The sequence below is a fragment of the Megalops cyprinoides genome, chromosome 21 (assembly GCF_013368585.1).
Source record: "Megalops cyprinoides isolate fMegCyp1 chromosome 21, fMegCyp1.pri, whole genome shotgun sequence".
NCBI classification, from domain to species: Eukaryota; Metazoa; Chordata; class Actinopteri; order Elopiformes; family Megalopidae; genus Megalops; species Megalops cyprinoides.
The window spans coordinates 18,405,752-18,429,863 of NC_050603.1; the positions used below are offsets into that span (position 1 = coordinate 18,405,752).

A 24,112-nucleotide genomic window follows, 5' to 3' on the forward strand; every position below is an offset into this window, starting at 1 on the left:
ATAATAATATTGGCCAATTACTAATTGCATGTTGTTGTTTTCTCCTCAGAAGGCAGGTACAGTCTAGCCTGCCCTCAAAGCCTTTGGAATATGGATAGAACTATGGATTAAATCAGATGCAATTGCATAGGGATGTTTGTTAAATCACATCTATAGGAATCAATTGCAGAAGATGTACCACTCCTACTATAGATGACCTAAGGCGCCTTGGGGGTCTGTTGTAGTTCTTGGAAGCTTAGTGGTGAATTTACTAGGTAACTAGGTACGTAACTTGCCTCCCTGAATAGTGCTCCACACTGCAGCAAAAAAATGTACAGTATTGTAAGATGTAGTAGATCCAAGAGCCTGCTATTTAACCATAGGGGCTTTATAATCAGGTGGGAGTGGGAGTTGGTGGGTGTAGTGGGGGGCGGGGCATGGTATGAGCGCTGCTGATTGGCTGTTCCCCGCGCAGATCCTGATCGAGCTGGAGACGGCGCTGCTGGACGACCAGCCCCATTGGTACAAGCTGCAGACGCACGACGTGTCATCCATGCCGCTGCCGAACCCTTCGCCCTACATGCAGCGGAGACTGCTGCAGGGGGAGAGCCCCACGCGGAGACTGCAGAGTACGCCCCCCCCGCCACCCCTAGTCCCCCTCCACGCCACCCGGTCACGGTTGTCACGCGGTTTATACCAGGGTCAATTACCAAACACCATTTACCTCCACACCTTAATACTTACTCCAGTCCCATTGTACCTTAATTACTTGTCCACTGCAGTCAAAACTTTGACCCATCTGGTAAGCTGAAATGAACTGTTACCTAACTGGGTTACTGCTGTCTGTTGCTATATCCACCAGATGAACATTGGTTCAAGGTTTGTTCCAGGTTATAGGATGTGTCGTCTGCATGCAAATCAGAGTTTTTGCTTGTTTTTTTCTTCAGTATCTTCAATGTTTTACAAATTCTGTCTCCCAGTCTTTTACCTGAATAGATGTGTGCTAAAATGACCACTGTATGTAATTTAAGCGTAGGGTGCTTATTACAGGAGAATTACAATGCAGGAACATTATAGGTACCTTTCCAAACAGGAAAGAGGTACTGTACAACACCACCGTTCTCTGTGCAGTCTCTCTGCTAAGGAAGCAGGAAACAGAAACTTCCCCAGCCAACCCACTTATTTGACTCCATCCCCTGGGGACTAAAACCAAAAGCATTTTTCATTGTGAGGCTGTGTTGTTTTTTCATTATTATTCGGAAATGCCAGTATGTTTTATGCTTTTTGTTGTTGTTTATTTCCTTTATTTCACCCCGATACTTTTCCAGACAAAGGCCCGTATTCGAGCAATTCAGGTAATGCTCCGCACGGCTGCGGGGGGCTACAGAGCTCTGATGGTGTGTCACTCAGCTGGGTCCTGTCCCCTCCCGCTTTTGTCCCAATGCTGAACCCCTCACAAGTGTGGTTCTCCTCCGTTAGCTATCCCACAATCCTCTCTGATCCTCCAATGCTTTGCGTGCTAACCCTTCCGTCGCAGTCCCTGGAGAAACTAGCACCGGGCCCTGCCTTTTGTTTATGTGGGCTTGTCGTTCCTGTCACAGACATTCATTTTTTTCATTTTGTCACTTTGACCGGATCGATATAAAGCGCTCTCTGTCAACTGCGACTGTTGTCAGCGCATCATCATTTTGTAGCTTTCTGCTCATTCTTCCATTTACACTTTGTACCTGTCATTTTCAGCAACGCGCAGTTTAATTTCTCACGTCTTCAGAACATGTTTTGATGTTTTCACGTATCATAGCACACGCTACAGCAGAAAAAAAGAAGAGGAAGTCATGAGCTTTGCTTTTTAATTCTCAGTATCAACGCTAGCTGTACACCCATGCTCCACTGATCAAGGCATTGTATTTGACTGTCCGTGGTAACCTGCACTTTCAATAGCCATTATGCATATTTCCTCAATATCTGTTCTGTTACCAACCTTGCTTTATGCTTAACTGCTGTAGTGGACCCTGACCCTACCCTTAACACCGCCTGTCTTAGCTAACACAGTGCAGTGCACCACTGTTCTACTCCCAGTGTCCCGTGTGCTTTTACTGTGTGCAGAGGACTTCCTATTGTGGTCACATGTTTTCTTGTGATACTGCTGACTGAAATGAGTTACCATTGGCTAACTCCACAGTACATGGTCATGATAGTGTGAGTTAAGGTGTTTTGGTAGTGTCAGTGAGGGGGTGTCAGGGGAGTGAGGGGTTGGAGCTGTTAGTGATAGCGGGCATAGTCAGTTGTGTGAGTGGCCAGATTGTTAATGCCAGTGGGTGTACAGTGAGTGGAAGAGCCATTAGTCTGAATGGGCAAGGTTAACTCTATGAGTGGGCAGGGACAGCAATGTGAGTGGGTGGGGTCAGTTGTATTACTAGGCCAGGATAGTGGTGTGAGTGGGCGGGGTCAATTATATGAGTAAGCGGGTCAGTAGTGTAAGTGGGCGGGGAAATTATGCAAGTGGGCATGGTCAGGTGTGTCAGCAGTGTGATTAAACAAGGTCAGCTGGGCCACCAAAGCTCCGCAGGTGTAGACGACTCTGAACTCACCTGCTCTCTGTGTCTGCTCCACCTCAGGATCCCAGAGAATCAGCGACAGTGAGATCTCTGATTACGACTGTGAAGACGGGATCGGAGTAATATCAGGTAAAAGTCGATGGTGAAGGCTGTGCCCGTGACTTTCATAAATGCTCAGTATGTTTGGTTTACTGCTTCACAGCTAGGTTTGATCTCTCACGACTGAAGCATTGCCTGTTTCTGGACTTAGACTCTGGTGCCCTTGAGGCCCAGGGAACATCCCTGCATATCAAATGAATGGATAGAGGCAGAGAGTAGATTGCACTGTGCATGCCCTCTCCTATTGGACAGAAAACCCTCTCATCTTTTCAGAATTCTGGTCATGCCCCTCTGGCTTCAGAAGGCAGTTCTTCAGCACATCAGGGACACCCCTCCTCTTCTCAGTCCTCTCTTTTTCCCCATTGATTTTGGCTCATACCCAAGCCATCCAAACCAATGATACAGTAATTCAGGTTGAGAAGAGAGTGTTAGTACTTATAACAGTAGGTGGGTTATCTTCTCACAGTATGCATGCAGATCATGTATGGCACCCTCTGTTGGTGGCAGAGCCCCAGGACATGGGGGACGGTCACTCTGCCCGGAGGACCTGAGGAGTTTTTTGTTGTTGTTGTTTTTATTGACGTACCCCTCCCTCCCTGCCCATGTGACGCTCCACAGATTACAGGCACAACGGCAGGGATCTGCAGAGCTCCACGCTGTCCGTTCCGGAGCAGGTGATGTCGTCCAACCACTGCTCCCGGTCGGCGGAGATGAACCGGGTCCGGTCGCGTTCGCCCAGCGTCCCCCCTCCACACAGGTAGCCGCCGTGCTCGAGTGCACATGCTCAGTGCCAGAGAGGTCAGGGATTTCGTTGCTTGGGAGGGGTGGGGTTACATGGTGCATATTTATGCCAGGTAAATGCCATTGTAGTCATTGACATTAGTGCCACTTGGGGTGTACATTAGACAAGGCAAGATGTCAATGCCCTTTGCATCATAGGTGAGCTCTCGAGTATTCATATGCTTCAGGTTGCTCCTGGAAAGTAGAGCAGGGTTACCGTTACATTATATTTGCTTGGCATTACCCAGAGTGACATTTTTCCTGAGGCATGCTAGGTTAAGCAATTTACCGAAGGGAACAACAGCAGTGGCCCTCCTGGGATTGGAGCTGGCAACCTTTGAGTTACAAGCCCTGCTCCTTAACAATACACCACACTGCTGCCTCCAACCCATATCCTCCCCAGTCACAACAGGGTGCCTATTAACAGCATATATTGTATTACTGTTGACACTTACAACTTGGTGTATGCCTAGTCATAGTAGTTAATAAAGTACTTTTTTAGTTTTGACTTTGCATCAACATATTATGTCACCCACACATGAATAAAACCAAGACATGGCTGTCAATATGGGTGTAATGGTAAGGGAATTTGTCTCATAACCAGAAAGCAGTAGTTTTTAAATCTGTTTGGGGCATTGTGCAACATCTGTTCAAAGTGATTCAGTAAAATATGAACGACTTCAATAGAAGTCTAGCTGTATGAACAGCTAATGTGTACACTGTGAGCTATGTACAAAGGGAAGAGGAAAGGGAAAATATGAGATGCCGTGTAAACCGTGATGTTGCCAGAACCTAGCCATGGTTCATTACCGTAGCAAGGCAGAAGGGACTGGGTCTAGCACTGAGCTGAGTGGCGGCAGTGTAGCATAGTGGTGAAAGAGCAAGGCTCGTAACCGAAAGGTTGCTGGTTCGATTCCCAGCTGGAAGACTGCTGTTGCACCCTTGGGCAAGGTACTTAATTCGCAATTGTCTCATAACATTGTTAAAAAAAAACTGTAACTAATGGAAGTCGCTGTGAATAAGAGCATCTGGTAAATGCCAATAATGTAACATAATGTAATGGAGTGAGTGACGCCTTGGCGCTCTGTCCCACAGCCGGAGTCTGGACCACGGCGCTCGGGGCAGCCCGTCGCAGTACGGCACCACGAGCAGGATGGACCGCCAGAGGGCGTCGGAGGACCGCTACTCCCCTGACAGGTACACGCTCTCTCACCCCACACCTGCTCTCTCACGTTCTGGGCCCCCTCAGCGCCTGCACACAGGGCACCTGGCTCTCTGACCCCCTGCGCGCTCAACACTCTGCATTTTACACTCCTGAAACAGACACCGTCTCTACTCAACACCGGGCAGTTCTGTTGTTGTTGCTTTTTTTCAAGCTATTGTACAGTTTCTTTTCTCACCAGATCATCAACAGTAAACAGTAAGGAAAGTTTATGATTTCTGAACACTTCCCTGTCACCTGCATTATATGTATATACAGGGTATCATTGATTGACTACATGAATGAATTTTGAAACTTGATTTTTGGTCAAATGTCAAAATCCCTAGAGCTATTGTTATATAAATGAGTCTGAAAGTCCTTTGAAAGCAGGAATCTCTTAACTCAGTCCCACATGTTTCACACAAAACCTTTGCACAATTGTGTTACACTCCTTGCTGTGCCCGTATCACTCAAGCACTAACTGTCCAAGCAAGTCGCTCTTTCCATTTTGATTAAATTATTCTGACTGGCCCCATTCTGGGCAGAGTATCTGTTTTGTCGCTCATAGCATCTGAGTGTTTCAGTAACACTCAGTCTCACAGCTGACAGACCTTTAGCAGGAGTCTCTCTAATTCCCTTTGGTCCAGTTAACTGTCATTTTTCAGAGGCCCACAGCCTGAGTCAAACTTGGGAAAAGCAGACATTGTCCCTCTGTAAGTAGCGTGTTACAATGGCCTCCAAACAGTGTTGCAGTTTTTAATTGAATCATTTCTTTTTTGGTCGTTGGGAATAACAGAGAACAGAACAGGTGACGAGTAATGTACTGTACTGTCCTGAACGCTGGGGAGCATTGTTTGAAAAAGTGCCAGTTGTTCTTCAGATTAACATAACCTCTTGGGCGGTCTCCAGTGTCTCACGAAAAAAACGTTGAAGATGGCTGATGAACACAAGATATTTTCATCCCTGATGCCCCTGTCAATATTTCTAACTGAAATTTGAAAAATAACATCGTGGAACATCAATTCACTTCATTTATATGTTCTTAACTTTTTATTTGCTTCCGGTACAAATAAAGTGATACCTTGGTAGCTGAGGCCACTATGAGTCAAGATATTGAAACAAAGATTCTCAGCATTCACGGCATTTGCTATATAGTACTGTTCGGCCACAAAATAGATAGATTTACACATAGATTGGACCATCAGGATACTCTTATCAATGAGCATGAATATTAACATTATTCCCATGTTTCCACTGTAAAAGAGCTCATTACAATGGGGGTTAGCAAGCTGCTGCCGTGGTGGTGATCATTCCTTCCAGTAACATGACGCGTCCTCATAGGTGTAGTTTACCACACGCCAGTCAAGGAAGGGGCGGAGCCTGTCTCTGCCAATATCATCTCTTCCCATCCTCGCCACCCGTCCGAGGCCCCACCCCATAATCTCTCTCTCTCTCTCTCTCTGTGACTCCCGTCGGTCTCCTCCACTCCGCCCCATTCATCCCTGTTTCTGTTCTCTCCACATGGGGCTCAGACACTATCTCACCCTACCTCCTCGATCCAGACACAGCCAGCCCGACCATCATCATTACACGGAACCCAGGTAGACCTTTACCTGAGTGTGACGTAGTGTGCATGTTTATTCCCCACCCCTCCCCCCCAGACCGTGCCCCCCCCCCCACCCCCATTCCTCTCTATAAGCTGTCTGAAGTGTGTAGGTAGACGGTGCCGTCCAAGATGTAGCGTGTTGATATAATGGCACTGGCATTGCTAGCACAGTTGATCCTTATTGGTCTACTGCAAGGTTGCTGTGACAACTCCACAACCGTGGTCTGACCCGACCAATAGGAGGCATCCCCTACACCGATGAGTACACCTAGTATTTTAAAAGTGCACCTCCTGTGAGGAGGGTTGTGTCACTGTAACGTACAGTCACATTGTGACCAGCGTCCTCTCCCTGGGTGCCTGGGGTCCATCTCCTAATTCTGCCCCAATTCTCCCTGACCTCTGATCTTCTGTCATTGCCATTGACAGCACAGTGTGGTTTGTCCGGGTATATGTTTCTCCCACAGAGGACAGACATATACTGTAGTGCCTACTAACACTTCGACGTGTCTTTCGTGTCACCCTCTCTGGTAGCGAGCAGGTGAAGCATGTGAGCAGGTAGTAGCTGCTGTGTGCTTGTGATCCTCCTGAGCTGCAGTGGCTCATGGGAAATTTTTCAAAAGACACATACATCATAGATCTTCATACCGCGACTGTACATCATCCACACATTATCAAAATCATTCTCGCATCATTTGAGCCTCGAGACACTCATACTCCACACATCGCTCCTGGTACATGATTGCATACAGTTTGGCATATTCTTCAAGTCATTTTTTAATTTTTGGAATCTGGATTAATTTCTCATAATATTCCTGTATTCAAACCTCTGACATAGAATACAGACAGTCAAAAAACACAATTAAGCAATTTTGTACTGTGACGAGAAAGAGGAATAAAGTCAGTAGCCTTTTTGGCAAGTGCTGCGCTTTCCAATGCAGAAATGCAGCATTTTACCACAGCAGCAAAGTCTGTATAACCTCCTTAGCACTAACACCCAACGGAGAAACAGCAAGTAGGTTTTTGCCTGGTGAAAAGTTGTCCAGTAGGGGGAGCCTGTCGATTCACTTCATCTATTTTTCACTCAGAGCATACAGTGTAAATACTGTATGTTGTACATGCCATATATATTCTGTAGGAGTCCTAGCCACTAGGGCAGGTTCCTCCTACACTTATACCACCTCTAATCACCAGAAGTGACATTTTGCAGTCTTTGTTATGACTAGTCATCCACTGAAAGTTCCAGAAAGACTTACTTTGTTCTATGAGCTGGATGGTATAAAAATAATCATCATTTCTGTTGGTAGAGCATGGTGAGTTAGGGTGTGGGTGGTGTTGGTGACAAACTTTTTTAGCTTTTCCTAAAGAGTTGCTTTTTTGTCGTTTTGAGTAAGCACTGTGTCACCTCTAAGTCATTTGGTGTCCTTTGTGCCACCCTTTGTTTTACTTTCCTACTCCTAGTACTAGTAGAGAGTGGCGTGTGGTTGTGATGCTGGAGGAGGGTAGCGTTCTCTGTGCCCTGCAGGGAGCATCCACCATTCTTCAGGTTTCTTGCGAAAGATTCTAGAAAAGGCTTTGTTGATCTGCTTGCCATCCTGGCGCACTCCAAAAAAAATAGCTTCCCCTCTTTGCTCTTGCTACGAGGAAGCAAGTACTCAAACAAAAACAGCCCTTCAAAAAACACTAACCAGCCGTGTTACAGCTGCCATAGTGACCGTCAGCATGGGGGTCAGCCCTGAAGCCTGAGGCGCTCAGTTATGGAGGGGGGAGGGTAAATGAAGCCAAAGTTTGCTGGTAATTTCCCTGCCCTACTCAAGAGGTATGTTTTCTGTGCCCTGTATCCAGGAGGGTTAGGCGGGAAAGGAGGCAGTCCGTGGCCTGCTTTGACCAGTACGATTCACCTGAAAGGTACCGTCCGCATGGGAAATATGCTGCACTGGAGGCCTTAGCTGTGGATAGATTTTAGATTTAGAAGAGATCTGTCCCCATTTATTTCTATTTCTGAAGGCTTGTGTGTGTGTTTTAAATTTTGTTTTTGCTCTGCTTTGACTCTGTTTCGCAGTATGTGACCTGATTTATGTTCATACATTAGAAGTAGCTAGAAGTAGTTTGACACAAGGTATGTAGATGGGGATAATGAATAAAAGCGGTTTACTGCAAGCCCTTTAAATTTTTAAGAATTAATGTAGTCATTTGGAATGGGAATTTGGATTTTTTTTTCAGCTATAGTTTCAGTAGTTAGGTCTAACTTTTGATATTCTCTCTTCAAAGATATTACAATGGCCCTAGTCATGTCCATAACCAGTGGTCGAATCATGTTATGAATGGCACCAGTGAGAGCTACGGGTAAGTGCTCTTAGATGGCAGTTGTGTAGTGGCCACCATAGAGTAGCTGCTTGTGTCAGTGGGATGGCTGACTTTTAGGGAAATGTTTTTGCTGTAGACTGTACACATCTCATTACTACAGTAATTTTAATAATTCCTTCCCAATTCAAATTTCTACAAGGGCAGTTAACCAAGACAGTGTTTGGTTTTTTCATAAATACATTTACAAAGATGGGCTTGGATAGTAGTAATTAGTCGTAATTACTGAAGGACAGTATGTAGCATCATGCTACATTGGATCTGTGACTTCCCCTGACAATAAATACCGGCCCATCTCTAATCAAACAGCGATAGAATGATTCCAGAGTTGAGCTATAAATGTTGTAGTTCCTAGTCTGTGAATAATAAAGGCGTGCTTCCTCTTCTTAGCCAGCCCAAACTATCACACACTCATGCTAATGTACCAAGTCCCACCCAATGAAACTAACTAGCACTGGATGTGAGCTGTCAGTCAGCCATGTTTCCATTTTAAAGAGTTTTCTGCTGCTTCAGATCACCAGACTTAGTTTTAAAATGATACTGTTGATGAGTTATTGCAGGACAGATATACATAGGCCCTCAGATGAAATTAGCTGTTATCTTCCACCACTGTCTTTAACGCACCCTTCATAAGGGTCTTGATGATGATAATTAGCATTTGATAGTGATATTAAAATCATAATAACCGCCAGTAACCCATGGCATGGTAATGATTATCTATAATTAAAACAAACTGCTTTTCTAAGATGATTATATGTATCTGAACAATTTACACACTATGTAACAATTTAAAGGACTGTAATTCGTTGTCAAGTGTTTTAAATTTTTATTGCAATACTTGTCCTAGTCTTCATGCAATATGCAATCCATTTTCATAGATAGCTATGTGGATGTTGAGCCAGTATTTTTTAGTAGTACTAAAAAATTCACTTCAAAAAACTCTCCTTTCCCTGCGAACCATGTTTCACTACTGTACACTGAAATGACAAAGGCCTGGAATTGGTGGTTTATTTAGCAGGACATGCCCGAGGATAGAGATTGAGCCTTCCACTGACACTGAAAGGTACATGGTAGTGAATAGCTGGCACAGTAGTTTTCTGTAGTGGCACATATATAGAGGATGGTTTCTAGTATAGCTCAATGTATTCGTATTATTAGTGAAGTGGCTACTATAGATTAGTATAGATTGTGTTGTATGTGTTAGTGAGTGGCCACTGCTATAAATTAGTGCAGTTTTATACATGAGTGAATAGTCATCGATGCACATTACATTAATGTATACATTCTTGAACAATCACAGGTAAATATTAGTGTAATGATACAAATTACGTGAATCATTTTGGCTCTAGTGTCATGAAAATGGGTTGTTTCTGTAGTCCAATGTAAAGGTATAAATTAAACCCATCCGACCCCTCAACAACCTGCAGGGTTGTACAGTTAGCTCTGAGAGTATACTGACTGTTCACATTTCCAGTAAATGAACTAAATAACCAACTAACATAGTTTATAGCAGACTAAGAGTTTGGTGCAGAAATTATTAGGGAGATCTGACCTGCAAATTGGGCTCATTTCCGAGCCCAATTTGCAGTTATATTTAATTTATGTCACATGGGGTCATGAATATATTGAGCTATAAGGGGCCTACTGTACATCATATGACAGTATGTCATACAACTTTTGCTCTTTAAACCAATTCCAGTTGCAAGATTTTTACATCCAGTACAGTAAATAGGGGTCTCAATATCCATAAGGATGAACCTTTCAGTTTATCTGCATGGATCACATAGCTCATGGACTGTAAACTGCTCAATTTATCAGGGGATTTCCCAGGGTTTTGAGCTTGAAGTAATTATTTTTTTATGGGTGCGCTTTATCATTTGCATGCAAAGAGAGGAGAATGCACCTGAGTTACCTTCAGACCCAGAGCCCCTGGAACAGGATATGAGGTAATCAGTTAGTATGGAGCACAGTGTTCATGGGTATTGTAGTCCCCCAACGAGAAGGTAGTAACTGGACAAGGCAGTGCAGTGAAACAGGGCTGAATTTTCCTTATTTGTAGCCTCTAGTACGGGGCCAAAACAAAGCACACAGCAAGTTAGCATCTCTCATTAGCGTCTGAGTCATGATAATAAGCATTTAATGGATCCAAACATCCAGTGAATGGCAAGAGGTATGCAATTCCTTGAAAATACCGGCATTAATAGGACTGCTTCCTCTTCTCTTGTTGACATCAGTAGATTGATGCTGTTGGTCAAGACACAGGACAGATAATGTGTCACCTGCACGTCACAGTCAATAGCTTCCCTTGGCTACTACTAAAGTTCTTTTTGACTGTTTAATTTTGGGCTGAAGGCTGAGCCGTTGCTGGACAACTTTTCCGCCCAGTTTGTGCTTGCTGTCTCACTCTAACAAGCGCTTGGCACCTAACACCTGTAACAGCTCTCCTTAATTGTGTGGCCGCTGTTGAATCTGCAAACGCTGTCCTTGCCAACAACGCCAGACTGAATCAGTTTCCCTGAAGATCTTACAGAGCTTAACAGTCGAGCTGGGAATTTGTATGATGTTGAAAATGGAGCGATTACCTTTCTGAAAGAAAACTGAAAGGGGGGTGATTAGTTACAAAAAGGGGTTTCCAGCACCCCTCTGAAGTGCAAACACAGGGCACATGCAGACAAACCTTACACACAGATCTGAGGGTGAGGAGTAGTTTTTACACAGCACAGCACAGTGCATCCGGAACATCCTACCTGCTCCACCTACCCATGACCATTCATTCATCTCTGGCCGAGACCCCACCTCCCAGCCAATTACAATGACAATGATAGCAATGACTACAATGAGGAGCCTTTGCAGTTGTGGTATTGCAGTGTACACTTCCTGCCAGTTTGATTCAGTTTGATTTGAGTTTACAGCTTATTCTTGAAGCTCAAATGTGTTTCCACATCAAGGGGTTCAAACTGTTGCATGCTGCCCCTAGAGGATCTTATGTATTACTGCTTTATAAACTGTTTGCAGTGGAAGGTGAGTTTCAAATGACTTTTTGTGTGTTTCACACGACTTTTTATTTGTATTTGCTCTTTTTGTGTATCCAGTTGCAACCATGTAATACTCACATGGGCCATATCTGATTTACGATCACTGTGATAATTACACACCCAGACAAGGACATGAGTTGATATATATTTTTATGTGTGTGTATGAAGTATGTATTTGCATACACTGTCTGTCTGCCGTATTTATTTTCAGTTGCCTATGGTGTCATAATATTTTTAGGCTGTTTAAGTGACCGAGAGCCTGTTTGCAATGTGAAAAGAAGCTGTATCTTTAGGTCCTGTCCCTCAGGAGCTGACGCCTCTCTCTTCCGTTCCTTCTTCGCTCCTCACGTCTGCTCTCTAATCTGGGTCTTGCTCCATTTCCGCAGCGGATGCTCCCCCGTTTTCGTCCTCGCAGCTCCTCGGAGGGCGGGAGCAGAACTCCCGCAACGGGAGATCTGCGGTGTCATCCTCCAGCACAGACTGCTGAGCACGCCAAAAAACCCGTCTCTGTGCCGCGCCTTATGTTGTCGCCGACCTAAAAACCTGTTTACGCTCGCAGCATGTTTAATGGGAATGTCCAAGTGAGGCCATGAAAGTATGCCGTGGCCGTGTGCACCTCTGTAGGGTGATGTATTATCGGATGGTGTGATATTTGGTCTGATTGTGTCTGCACTGTCAGTACTCTACAGCATATGCCACAGGTCCAAGGTTAACCAGTCTGAGATCTCTTTACAGCTGCTACAGGGACACGCCTCTAACTGTCCAACTGCCCACTTCTCGCGCAATGTCTCATGTGAGCCCCCCCTCCCCCTCCAAGTTTGGAGAGACAAGGGCTACATTCCACAGTTAGGCCTTTCCCACTATTGGGAAGTAGGAAGTGACCACAAAAACATTGTGAAGAGATGTATCTTTGGGACAACTAACTACCATTTTGATAGTCTACGTTAATCAACAGAAATGTTCATTCAACTCAACATTCATTGTGTTTGTTAGTAAATAGATTGCTGACACCACATTTATTAGGCTTTTTAATGCACAGTTATTATGTGACTAATTTGTAAATCTGCACACTGACAGAAAATAAATGGGGAAATAACACTACATGCAAATCTGCAGTACCAGAACGTCTGATAGGGGATTTGTAATTTGCCCTTGTTCTCTGGTGAACATGAAGGTAATGGTACTGATGATGATTCTAAGGTGCGTTCCAGAGCCCTTTACCCAGTCATTGTGGGACCTGGAATGAGTGGTCATTCCCTGAAGGCTTAAGAGATAACCTTGGAATGTAGCCAGTGTGTCTTTCTGATCTCCCATAATTCCCCTCCCCGCCCGAGGTCGATGCCGTGCGGGTCAGGTCCGCCCCCCCGCCCTTTCCCGCCCACTGCTTTCTCATGTGTTCTGCTGCCTCTGCCCCCCCCCCCCCCCCCCCCCCAGGTCCCGGGTGGCACTGAGTGGGTTCTCTGAATAACATTGCAGGCATTGCAGAGGCCTGGACAGGCCTGAGTATCACAGGTCCCGGTCGGCGGACCAGCGGCCGGCGCTGGAGCGCCCCTCCGCCTCCCGCTCCCGGTCCACAGAGCGCCCCGACTCCAACCACATGAGGTCCATGCCGTCCTTACCGTCCGGAAGATCCGCCCCTCCCTCACCCGCCTTAACGAGGTGACCCAGACGAATCACAACAGCCCGACTAATTCAGCCGCACCCCCCCCCTCCCCTTTCTCCGCCCCTCCTGCTCCCCCTTCACGCAGTACCCCCCCGCTCACCTTTTTGTTTTCTCCTATAGTGACCGTGCCGTACCTCTGTTTCCATGTGTAGATTAGACACATACAGTAGAGCTGGTAGATACTAACGTCTTTTTGTTTTAGACACACTACTTATATTCCGAACCGGATATAATGGTGTGGGGCTGTCATTGTTCTTTCTTTACTAACATTGTTGTTAAATAATTAACAGCATCTTTGTTTTTTGTTTTTTTTTTTTTTTGGTTGTTGGTCGATTTTTGCTTTTTGTTTGTTTGTTTTCCGTGCCCCATCAGCAATTATCTGGGTGTCTAAACCTGCGTCCTGTGTTTAGACACTTGTGGCTACTCACTCTTCTCTTGCAGCATAGCCAGTCAACTGCAAGCCTTTCACATTCGACATCCCCCTTGTCGCAGACTTCATAATGCCTTTTGAGACCGTTTGACGAGATGAGCAACCCATACTATGTGCCAAATGTGTAACCGTTGTTCAGAGAATGACTAATACTCTTGATGTTCCACTGATATCAAAGCCTGGACTGCGGAAACGCTGCCGGAGGGTGTTGATTGTTGTCTGTTTATTTTAAGAGAATTATGGGTAAATGGTCCAGCCTGAATCCAGACTTGCTCTGTTCTCTTTTCACTCGAATCAAGCAAAGCAAAGCCAAATGCTTCACTGAAAAGGTGCTATGAAGGTGGTTGTACTGCAAGATCGTGGTTTACTTCATGTGTCATGTTTTTTCTCATGAGCACGCCAGTTAGAAATGCTCTCAACCACTGCCTGTTTCCTACTGGACACATGACACATGTATCAACTATGACATGTGGAGTTGAACTGTAGAGTGCTGCTATACTGTGTTCCGTTTTCCTCCTAAAAACACGAGGCATATATTAAAGCTGAGGTAATTGCCTATTACATTGTTTAATTGAAATTTTCATCTACTTTTCACTAATTAACCCCAACAATTCAGTAGCACTTTGTAATTTCAGGAATGCTAATAATAAAAATAACGTTAGTTTGTTAATACTATGCTTTATTGCATTTGATGTAATTGATTGTATGATCCATACTAAGAGCATAGTCATTCATTACATTTTTAACTTGAAAAAGTTTCTCAATATACAGTATTTACTTCATAATTCACTTACCACTGTGAAAAAAATGGACTCACCACATCTTAGCTACAGGTGGGCAGAGGTTTGCTGTTTAAAGCGGACCTAGGCATAAACAGCATAATACGTAAGGTGGTTTACTTTATATTTTAAATTGGGTATTATTTTATATATTTTATTTTTTTGGTATATATATATATATATATATATATATGTACTGTAAAGTACATATATATGTTTTGATGTATAAAGTAAGACTGTGCGTGTGTTTGTGTGTGTAACTGTTAGATGCTGCTCTACTTTTATAGTTTTCTGAATAGAAGTGCTTTCATGACCATACATAAGTGATGTTGCGTGCTAAGACATTACATTGAGTTCTTACTGTCACCTTTCCGTTCCAGAAGAGATGTGCTTATGCACGTTTTTCACACTTCAGTGACCTCCACACAAACGTAATTGGGTGGGGGGTCATCTCAGATAACAAGCTCTGCTGTCATTTTATAAAGGACAAATATTTTAAAATTTTTTCTTAGATAATGTCTTCTTTACAAATGATGGCTACACAGCATCTAGTAACATGTGGTGGATAGGGTGATTGCATCGTCAGTACTTGTCCGTGGTTGAATTAGAAGTTGCACTGAAGTTAAGAGAATGTTCCTACAACACGTGAATGGGCGAAACCTGGTGCACCACCAGGACTAATAGGGCTAATATATCGGTCTCAGACATGCGGCCATGGTCATGCAATCACTGTTCAAATGGTCTCCAGTAAAACATATTAAATAACTAAGCCAGTCATTCCACAGAGATAACATGCCTAATGGTTGACTGGCTTTGAGTATGCTAAAAAACCAAGGAGCACCCTGATGGTTGCACATGACAAGGATTGTACAGATTTGTATATATGTGAACCAGCATATATCTACAATTGATACAATCCTTTTTTTTTTTTCTTTTCAGTTTACGCATATCAGCTCTTGCTTTTGGCATCATTAAGAAATTCTGCTGGTACTTGCCAACCTGTGCCAAATGTGATTCTGTGTTGTTGTTTGTGTTACAGTCAAAAAAATCATCTTCTCCCTTGACACAGCGCTACTGTGGATTTTTTGTTGTTGTATTTTTTTATTGGACCATGAATAAAAAAAATAGGTTGCGTTTGTGAGGGATCCCCTGCAGGCGAGTTGCACCCGACACACTCAACATCAACCACTATGTGTCCCGTAGGGCGCACCCCCGCAGCGGATCGGTCCAAACCAGCCCCACCAGTACCCCGGTGTCTGGTCGGAGAGGACGGCAGCTACCACAGCTCCCTTCAAAGGGGACGCTGGAGAGAAGTAAGTACCTGATTTTTTTTTTTTTTTTTTTTTTTGAGATTTCACGGGTCGAGCTGTGGCCCATGTTCCTGTGGGAAGAGATGATTGCTTGGACTTAGTTCCCAGTAGGAGAATTTTTATGAGTGTGATGTTGAGAGAAAAAGAGATTTTACAGAGGAAAGTCTGCTGTACCCACTACTCTTTGTCACTACATTTGACATATCCCCTTTGTTTTGATGCAGGGCATGCTGTGTTTTTGCCACTTGCTTTTGAAAATTTTTGTTGCTATCAGTTTTTATGAGCATTACAATTCATAAAACTGACTACAGAAGCAGTCTGCCTGTGACCCTGCTTCAGAAGTACTGATACAGTATGTGAAAGGGCTAAGACAGCCCTGATAATGGAGTGCTGGAGATGTCTCTGGTTTTTCTTCTATCTGGGCATTTAATCACTTAATTGGACAAGGAATTCTGCGAAATTTATGTATGCGAAATGATGTATGTGAGATACACAGCATTTCATTAGTCAGACTGAGTCACCTGAATTAGTTTGACACAATAATTGATCCAATTATTTGGGGCAGCAGTGTATCACAGTGTTAACGCGCAGGGCTTGTAACCGAAAGGTTGCTGGTGGCACTGCTGCTGTACCCTTGGGCCAGGTACTTAACCCACAATTGCCTCAGTAAATATCCAGCTGTATAACATAAAATTATACAATACATAATATATAATATCATATTATGTTAGAATATAAAATAATGTAAAATATAATGTAATGCATAATGTGTAAAAATTACACATGTGTCCTTCACTCTGGATAAGAACATCAGCTAAGTGCCAATAATGTAATGTAAATGTATTTAATGAAGTACTCACATGGAACTGAAATAATGAGACAATAGGCATCAATTCAGTCCCATCAAGCCATTAGAAAGAGGCATCGGTTTGGAATATGCCCAGGATTCATCACGAAAGATACAAGCTGTTCATTACACGTCACTAGTCTTGTGGGTATGCATGTGCCCTTCTCACTGGAGGTGCCACAGTTGCCTCCACTGAAACCAATGTTAAATGCAGTGCTGTTATGAGCAGATGTCCATGAACAGTTTCATTTAACATCTCTGCTTGGTTCCTTTTTCTACTCCTTCCCAGAAGATGGAGACCAAGGAACAGAGCCTTTTGAAGGTCTGTAGTCCCTCAGTCGGGGTTTATTCTTGCAGAGGCGGGGCCCTGTTCAAGGCCCGCCCTGCGACAGTAAACCCGCCCACAATGGGCGTTACCTGGTTTCATCCTGGCTCTCATTAGCTAGTTTTCACTCCTCGGCCCATGAAACCAAGTGACGTCTGTTGTGGTTCGTCCCTCTTGTGATTTGCTAAGTGTATATTCACGGCTTTGTCTTCTTTGTGTTTTTGTTTTCTTCTTTTTTTATTTTAGTCGAAAACAGCTTTTTTCTCAGTTGCCTTTGTGTAGAAATAGTTTGCCCTCATGTGTCACTTCATAGTTTTTGACTGTGTCGTTCCAGTTTAGCAGTTATTTTTGCGATCTGTTGAGGCGAATTACGAAGCCAAAGAGTCCCGGCAGCATGGTTTCATTTTTGCTGGCCTTTTATGGTATTAGCATTGATAAAGTATATATGTATTTGTGTGTTTGCTTAGGGCTGGGGGAAGGTAACGCGCAAAAGTGAAAAACAGATGAAAGTATGAATTGGAGGTTAGCGTGATGCACCCTCAGGGTCAATTGATCCGAAGGCTTTTGAGTAATCTTCAGTAACCACCCCAGTGAAATCGATCATTACTGACATTCCATTCAGAATGAGGGATAAAAAATAGGTTTGTGCAGAATAATGTACTTTATCATGTAGTGCCAGTTCAGAACTATCACCCCCCCCCCCCCCCCCAACAGCCATTCCATAATTGGAAAATCTTTCAGACCTGTACCACACTTTTGCACTGACTTGAAGATAATACTTTTTAAGTCTGAAAATAAGTGTTTGGAAATCAAAGTAGTATCGGGGTCACTATAAAAAGGTCTGGCTGAGATGGCAAAAACTCAAACCACTCTCATCCTAAAACCGCAACAGCTGTAGTTCCAGCCGGAGGAAAGTTCCAGTTCTTTCGTGTCCCTTTAGGGTGCCTCAGTATCTAATATTAGATGGAAGGCTTTATTCTATTCCGGTGAAAATAAGGTACATTTCATTTCCATGTGGGTTGATGAGCTGGATTCACATTTTCACTGTACATACCTGTCTTGCTGGTTTAACTTCACTATATATTCTGAGTGGCATTACAGAGCCTTATGCAGAGTACAGAATCGCAGGTGAAGGTTTCTGTGCTTTAGATACTGTGAGAGCAGGGACCATGAATGTGCTATATAAAAACAAACTGAGAGGGAGAAAAAAAAAGGCCTCTAAAAAGGCCTTGTCAAAGCTCTTTCTGAACCCTTTCATCTCTGCCAGGGAGCATGAATGACAACTCTGCGACTGTCTTGTACAATGCCGCGGTAGAGAGAGTGAACCTTGATTGAGCACAGTTCCAATAGCCTAAAATGCATTGAAATTCTTTTGATATTCTCAATGGCACGGTTGGCCATATAAGCGAGTGATAGTTCAGTGCCACAGCTTTGACAGTGAAGGCCAAGGGTTTAATAATTCAGTGTGCTTTGAATGTTGGAGGCCAGGGGTACTCTTCAGAAATCTGGACCTCATCACATGACAGTGCTGTCCCTGGTGCCATCCAAAGAGTTGCCAGTTGTGATAGTCTGCTCTCAGAAACTGGGATTGGCCAGTCGTCATGGTGATTGTTGGGGATTGGTTGGAGCAGATGGAGTGGTTGATGACATACAGCCACAAGGTTATACTTTCATGGACACCGCCCCATTCCCTTCTGTTAGCTTATACCTGTAAATGAAGAAGAGCACTGAACCAGTTGGTGGGTAATCCAACCCCATTAAGCACAGTTACCCCATTAAGCCACAATGTAAAGCTGTGTTTAGCTGTGTTTAGACACATGTCAACTGGCTGAACCTTCCCCTGACCCTCATTCGTTCTCTGGTGCATACTCATTGTCCTGTGTCTGTCAAGTGTTTGTAACCATCTCCCACATTCGCTAACCCCGCCCACAGCACGCACAAGGGAGAAGCCCCAGCCCCCTCAACCCCGCCCACAACAGGCCTCAGAGCCAGGTGTGCCTCAGCATGGGCAGAGCCTTAACCCTCGCCATCACCGTCACCATCCGCCATCACCTCCCCCTGCTGGAAACGGTAACCGACCCCGCACTGCCTCACTGACCCCCAGTGCAGCAGTGTGGAGCTGCTGTGAGAGTACTGGACTCTTAGTCAGTGGGCCATGAGTGTAGCCTCATGCTAATAGGAATTTGATAATATAATTGTAAATGCAACATTTTTACCTTTTAATGCTAGATTTGTATGGTAGTGTTTTACATTGACTGAAATATCAGAGGTAGAAATGGAAACGTTTTGACTGAATTGTGAAAAAAATGTTACTTAATTAGTTAATATTAACATTTACAAAGCAAATTTAAATTAGAAAGCATTTATGCTTTGTTTTTTTCTTTCATCTCTTCAAAGGAAGTAAGACTTTCTCTCATGGGGATTCATTTAATTAGCTCCTTATAAAAGCTGCCTCTCTCTGGCCGCAGTTTATATTTGAAAGGAAAGTTACAGTGAAGGATGAGCCAGCCATTGATTGGTTGCAGCTCTGTTTGGACAGGGTTATAACGGAGCAGAGTTTCGCTCATTAGCCTTTCTGGCATCGTTGCTTTAGGCCTTGACTACCGTCCAGGCAGAACTGGCAAAGACAGGAGTTTCCAGCAGACTCTCTCTCTCTCTCACTCTCTCTCTCCTCTCCTCTCTCATTCATGGCCAGTTACTCTGAGCCTCCCTCATTCAGTAAAGCAGTGGTGACATACTAAATCTCTGGAGGACCGTGTGCATGCTGATTTCAGTTTGCTCAGACATGTATGATGAGCTTGTCATGTGCTCTGTTTCATAACCAAAGCCTCAAGCCCCTGGGTTCATATATGTGCCCTACACCCACTAATTGCCGTGTTGCAGTGTGGTCTGGGAGATGGATAGGGAGATGGGAGATGAATGTGGCCAATTAACTAACTACACCAGGGGCATTGATTGGTGCAAAAAGTAGCGCACAAAACACACAAGGGTTCAATTTTAGCACCCCTTCTGTGAGGTTTTCCAATAGGATCCACCTTATCTGATTAGAATCTGTATCACTGTGAAATTAAAAGAACAATTGCTGGAATCCTATGTTCCATTTCCCCAGATGAGGTGAACCTTATGTCATAGGGAACCTTAGTGAATGAGTGTGTCTTGTATATGCTTACTATGTATGTCCTGTAATGTTAGGGATCATAGTCTCCATGTATCCTTGTCACAGCCTTTGAATGTGTGCTTCGCTTGAACCTGTTATTGTTAGCAATAACTGGCACAGACTGAAATCCATCTGAGTTCAGTTAAATTTTAAATATGGCTTAAATGCCATCAATGACAGTAATGTAGTATTTAGATTATGTAGAATATAAACCTTAAGTTATATATTTTCTGCCCTAATGGCTGACAGCCAAATTCTGTGTATGTGTGTGTGTGTGTGTGTGTGTGTGTGCGCGCGTTGTGCCCCCCTGGTGTTGTTCAATTCCAGTTCTCTCCCCTTCTTAATTTCACTGTCTTTTTCCAAACACCATTAAGGCTATGTGGAGATGCCTCAGGTTCCGCATGGGGAAAGTATGGAGAAGCCTAAGGTTCCACATCTGGAAAGTGTTAAGAACTCTAATGTTCCACATGGGGAATGTGTAGAGAAGCCTCAGCTTCTACACCAGGGAAGTGTGGAGAAGCCTAAGGTTCCACGTGGGGAAAGTGTGGAGAAACCTAAGGTTCAACGTGCGGAAAGTATGGAGAACTCTAGGGTTCTACGTGGGGAAAGTTTGGACAAACCTAAGGTTCCACGTGGGGAAAGTGTTGAGAAGTCTAAGGTTCCACGTGGGGAAAGTATGGAGAACTCTAAGGTTCCACGTGGGGAAAGTGTGGAAAAGCCTCAGCTTCCACGTGATGGAAGTGTGGAGAAGCCTAAGATTGCACGTGGGGAAAGTGTGGAAAAACCTAAGGTTCCACGTGTGGAAAGCATGGAGAAACCTAAGCTTCCACGTGATGGAAGTGTGGAGAAGTCTAAGGTTCCACATGCGGAAAGTGTGGAAAAACCTAAGGTTCCATGTGCGGAAAACATGGAGAACCCTAAGCTTCCACGTGCGGGAAGTGTGGACAAACCTAAGGTTCCACATGCGGAAAGTGTGGAGAAACCTAAGCTTCCACATGCGGAAAGTGTGGAGAAACCTAAGGTTCCACGTGCAGAAAGTGTGGAGAAGCCTAAGGTTCCACATGCGGAAAGTGTGGAGAAACCTAAGCTTCCACGTGAGGAAAGTGTGGAGAAAACTCCGGTTCCGCCTGTAGAATGTGAGGTGAAGCCTGTTAGTGCAAAAAAAGGCAAGTTCCTGTAACATCATGTAGCATTAGCGTAGTGATTAGCGTAGTAGTATAGAGATGTGCTGAAGCCTGCAGCGGTATGTCTGGGTTTGAGTGGCTTGCCCAACATATGTTGCTGTAAGGTAGATTAGAGCAGGCCCTAGCCGGACTTACTCTGTTAGTCGATGAGAGCTTGAGTATGAACTGTACATACCTTGCATGAGTAGAATCAGAATCAGAATCAGAATAGACTTAATGTCATTGCACGGTGGGGGTACAACGAAATTGTGGGTGGTCTGCAACAACAGCGCACTGTGGAACATTTATATAAACACAATACAAATAAGGCACACGACATAGAAAAAAATATACAAAATATACAATAAAATACAATAAATACAATAAAATACAAATTAAAAAAAAAGACACATTGTAAATAAAAAGAAATATAAAGAAAAACTTGTGCAATAATATGACCTTTTAAAAACTACTTAAAGTGCACAGTGGAATTGCACAGTTGTATTGAGGTAGAGGGTTTGGGGGGGAGGGGTGTCAGTGTTTGTTAGCAGTCCGTATGGCCCAGGGGAAGAAGCGATTGGTTAGTCTGGTGGTGTGGGACTTGATTGACCTGAAGCGCCGTCCAGAGGGCAACAGGTCAAACAGGTGATAGGCGGGATGTGAGGGGTCTCCTGTGATGGCCTTAATTTTACTGAGGCAGCGGGATCTAGATATGTCGTCCAGGGAGGGCAGAGGGCAGCCGATAATAGTATGTTGAAAACCAGAGGTCTGCCCCTTTCTACCTTCTGCTACAATGCTTTTGTTAACAGAATCTCAGGCTCACCATTGGTATTTGTTTGAATGAGCAACTAAAGAACAGAACTGTTACCAAACTAAGTATTTCAAGACTTGCTAAAAAGTGATTTCATTAATCAGATAAATTAATCCACATTTTTGAAACTGACTGTCAGTGTTAGATGATTGAATTTGTTTTGTTTTTGCATCCTGCATGAATGCATTTGATGCTAGCAATGAGACAAGCTTATTGTTTAATTGGCAGTTCAAAATTTACCACGATAAGAGGCTGAAAGCTAGATTCTGACTTTTTCAAGGATCATGAAATGATATTTTCAGTTAGTGGCCTGCAGATGGCGCAAAACTCACATTTTTTTCTGGAAGGGAGCTGTTCTGTGCCGAGTGCTGAAGAAAAGGAATTCTGCGCCTTTCTTTTCATTCAGCCATTTGCCAGCCCCCCTTCTCATATGCCCATTCTAACAACTTCATCTGCTTGTCTGTAAATTGTAAAAATTCACAGATATATAAAAAGAAGTGAGTAAAAGGATAATTTTACATTACTCATAGTCTTCCTAATTATGAGGGTCATGCACCACGAACCGTCAATAACTAGAAAATTGAAGTTCGATGAATCATTGGAGAGCATTACTTTGCTTTCAGATTCAAATTCAGCTTGACAATTACGACATGACTTCATATACAAACACTGCCAGAAGATAGCTACTACATATTAAAAAATGTAGGGCATATTTTGTCATCATCCTATCACAGATAAAACCGTTGACACCGTGGTTACTTTATAATGAAAGAGTTTTGAGGAACAGAGCATACTACAAGCTGCTTTACAGCCTTTGACCTAGAAATGCGCCTCCTTATGCTGTGTTAGTGTGGGTAGAGACCAGCTTTGCTTGTATGTATGTATGTGTGTGTGTGTGTGTGTGTGTGTGTGTGTCTGTGTGTGTCTGTGTGTGTGTGGGTGTATAGGTGCTTTGCTTGCGTGTGTTTCTTCGCTGGCTTGGTGTGTGTGACACTGACTTGCTGTTTCTCCCTCTGGCTCGCATCAGAAGTGACATGGGAGGACCAACAGAGGAAAGTCAATGGTATGGTACCCAATGGCCTGATGAAACAGCACCCCTCCCCCCGCTCAGCCAATCAGGGGGCCCCATCGGCTGGGGGGGAGGCCCCGGGGTCGAACGCTATCCCATTAGTCCTGTGCTCTAAAAGGAGTCCTCCCTCTGTTAGCCTGTGGTCTCCTGTTATTCCTAGCTCTGCTGTTAGCCTTAGTCCTGCCTAGTTCCTCTTCAATGTGCAGATGTTACTGTGGGCATTGAATTTTGTTAGTAGGAGCCAGTTCTGTAACTCTCCCTGGCTGACCCCTCCACAGACAGGACCATACCCCTCCACAAGAAGACCTGTTTGAGATTAGTGGAGAAGAGGGACACTTGATAAAGGAATAGTACTTTCACATTGTTGTAGCTCTCAAAATCGCCTTCATTTCACAGTTAAACAGATGCTGGTGAGCACATTTTGAGCTGCACCATCTTGACCGTACATGCATATGACCATACACCTGAAAAAGACCATATGGCATTTGTGGGAGAAGTGTGCAGGTACTAACATTTATCACTGGCACCTGGAAATGAATAGATGCACATATGGCTTCTATTGTACCAGAAGAAGGAAATGTGATCGTGTCACCCACTAAAGCTTTTGTGTATTCGTATATGCAAAAAACATATGGCAGCATCATCTCCCTTTTTGCAGTTGCAGCACTACAGTGTTATGAGATGAAATACGGTTTGCTGCGGCTTCTTCGGTTTAAGGACAAGTGTTCCTTGATTTGAAGTGGAGCCGTGCAGTGTCAGCCAGGGAAGAGTGCGGGGTTATGAAACCCTCTGCCCTTGTGGTCGTTATGTGAACTCTCTTCCCCTCAATTTTATTGAGTTCTTTTCCTTCTCCTGAGGCCATTCTCTCCTCGGCACAGATAAACGCTTTGAGGTTGTTTTTACCGTTGTTGCCATGGTTTCCAGAGCGCCGTTTCTCGA

General features: G+C 44.0%; 1 protein-coding gene across 13 annotated transcripts in view; it reads left to right on the top strand.

Annotated features, from left to right (window-relative positions):
• LOC118796481 (regulating synaptic membrane exocytosis protein 2-like) overlaps window positions 1–24,112 on the top strand; it is a 151,274-nt gene that overhangs the window by 85,496 nt on the left and 41,666 nt on the right. For 9 of the 13 annotated variants that reach the window (XM_036555367.1, XM_036555372.1, XM_036555374.1 and 6 more), the window contains 8 exons: window positions 455–608; window positions 2,598–2,666; window positions 3,255–3,393; window positions 4,512–4,613; window positions 6,150–6,218; window positions 13,096–13,278; window positions 15,695–15,804; window positions 16,938–16,970. In XM_036555367.1, the coding sequence (XP_036411260.1) occupies window positions 455–608; window positions 2,598–2,666; window positions 3,255–3,393; window positions 4,512–4,613; window positions 6,150–6,218; window positions 13,096–13,278; window positions 15,695–15,804; window positions 16,938–16,970 (859 nt within the window). The remainder of the gene's footprint in view (window positions 1–454; window positions 609–2,597; window positions 2,667–3,254; window positions 3,394–4,511; window positions 4,614–6,149; window positions 6,219–13,095; window positions 13,279–15,694; window positions 15,805–16,937; window positions 16,971–24,112) is intronic. The other 4 variants (XM_036555369.1, XM_036555373.1, XM_036555376.1 and 1 more) reach the window with 4 other exon arrangements.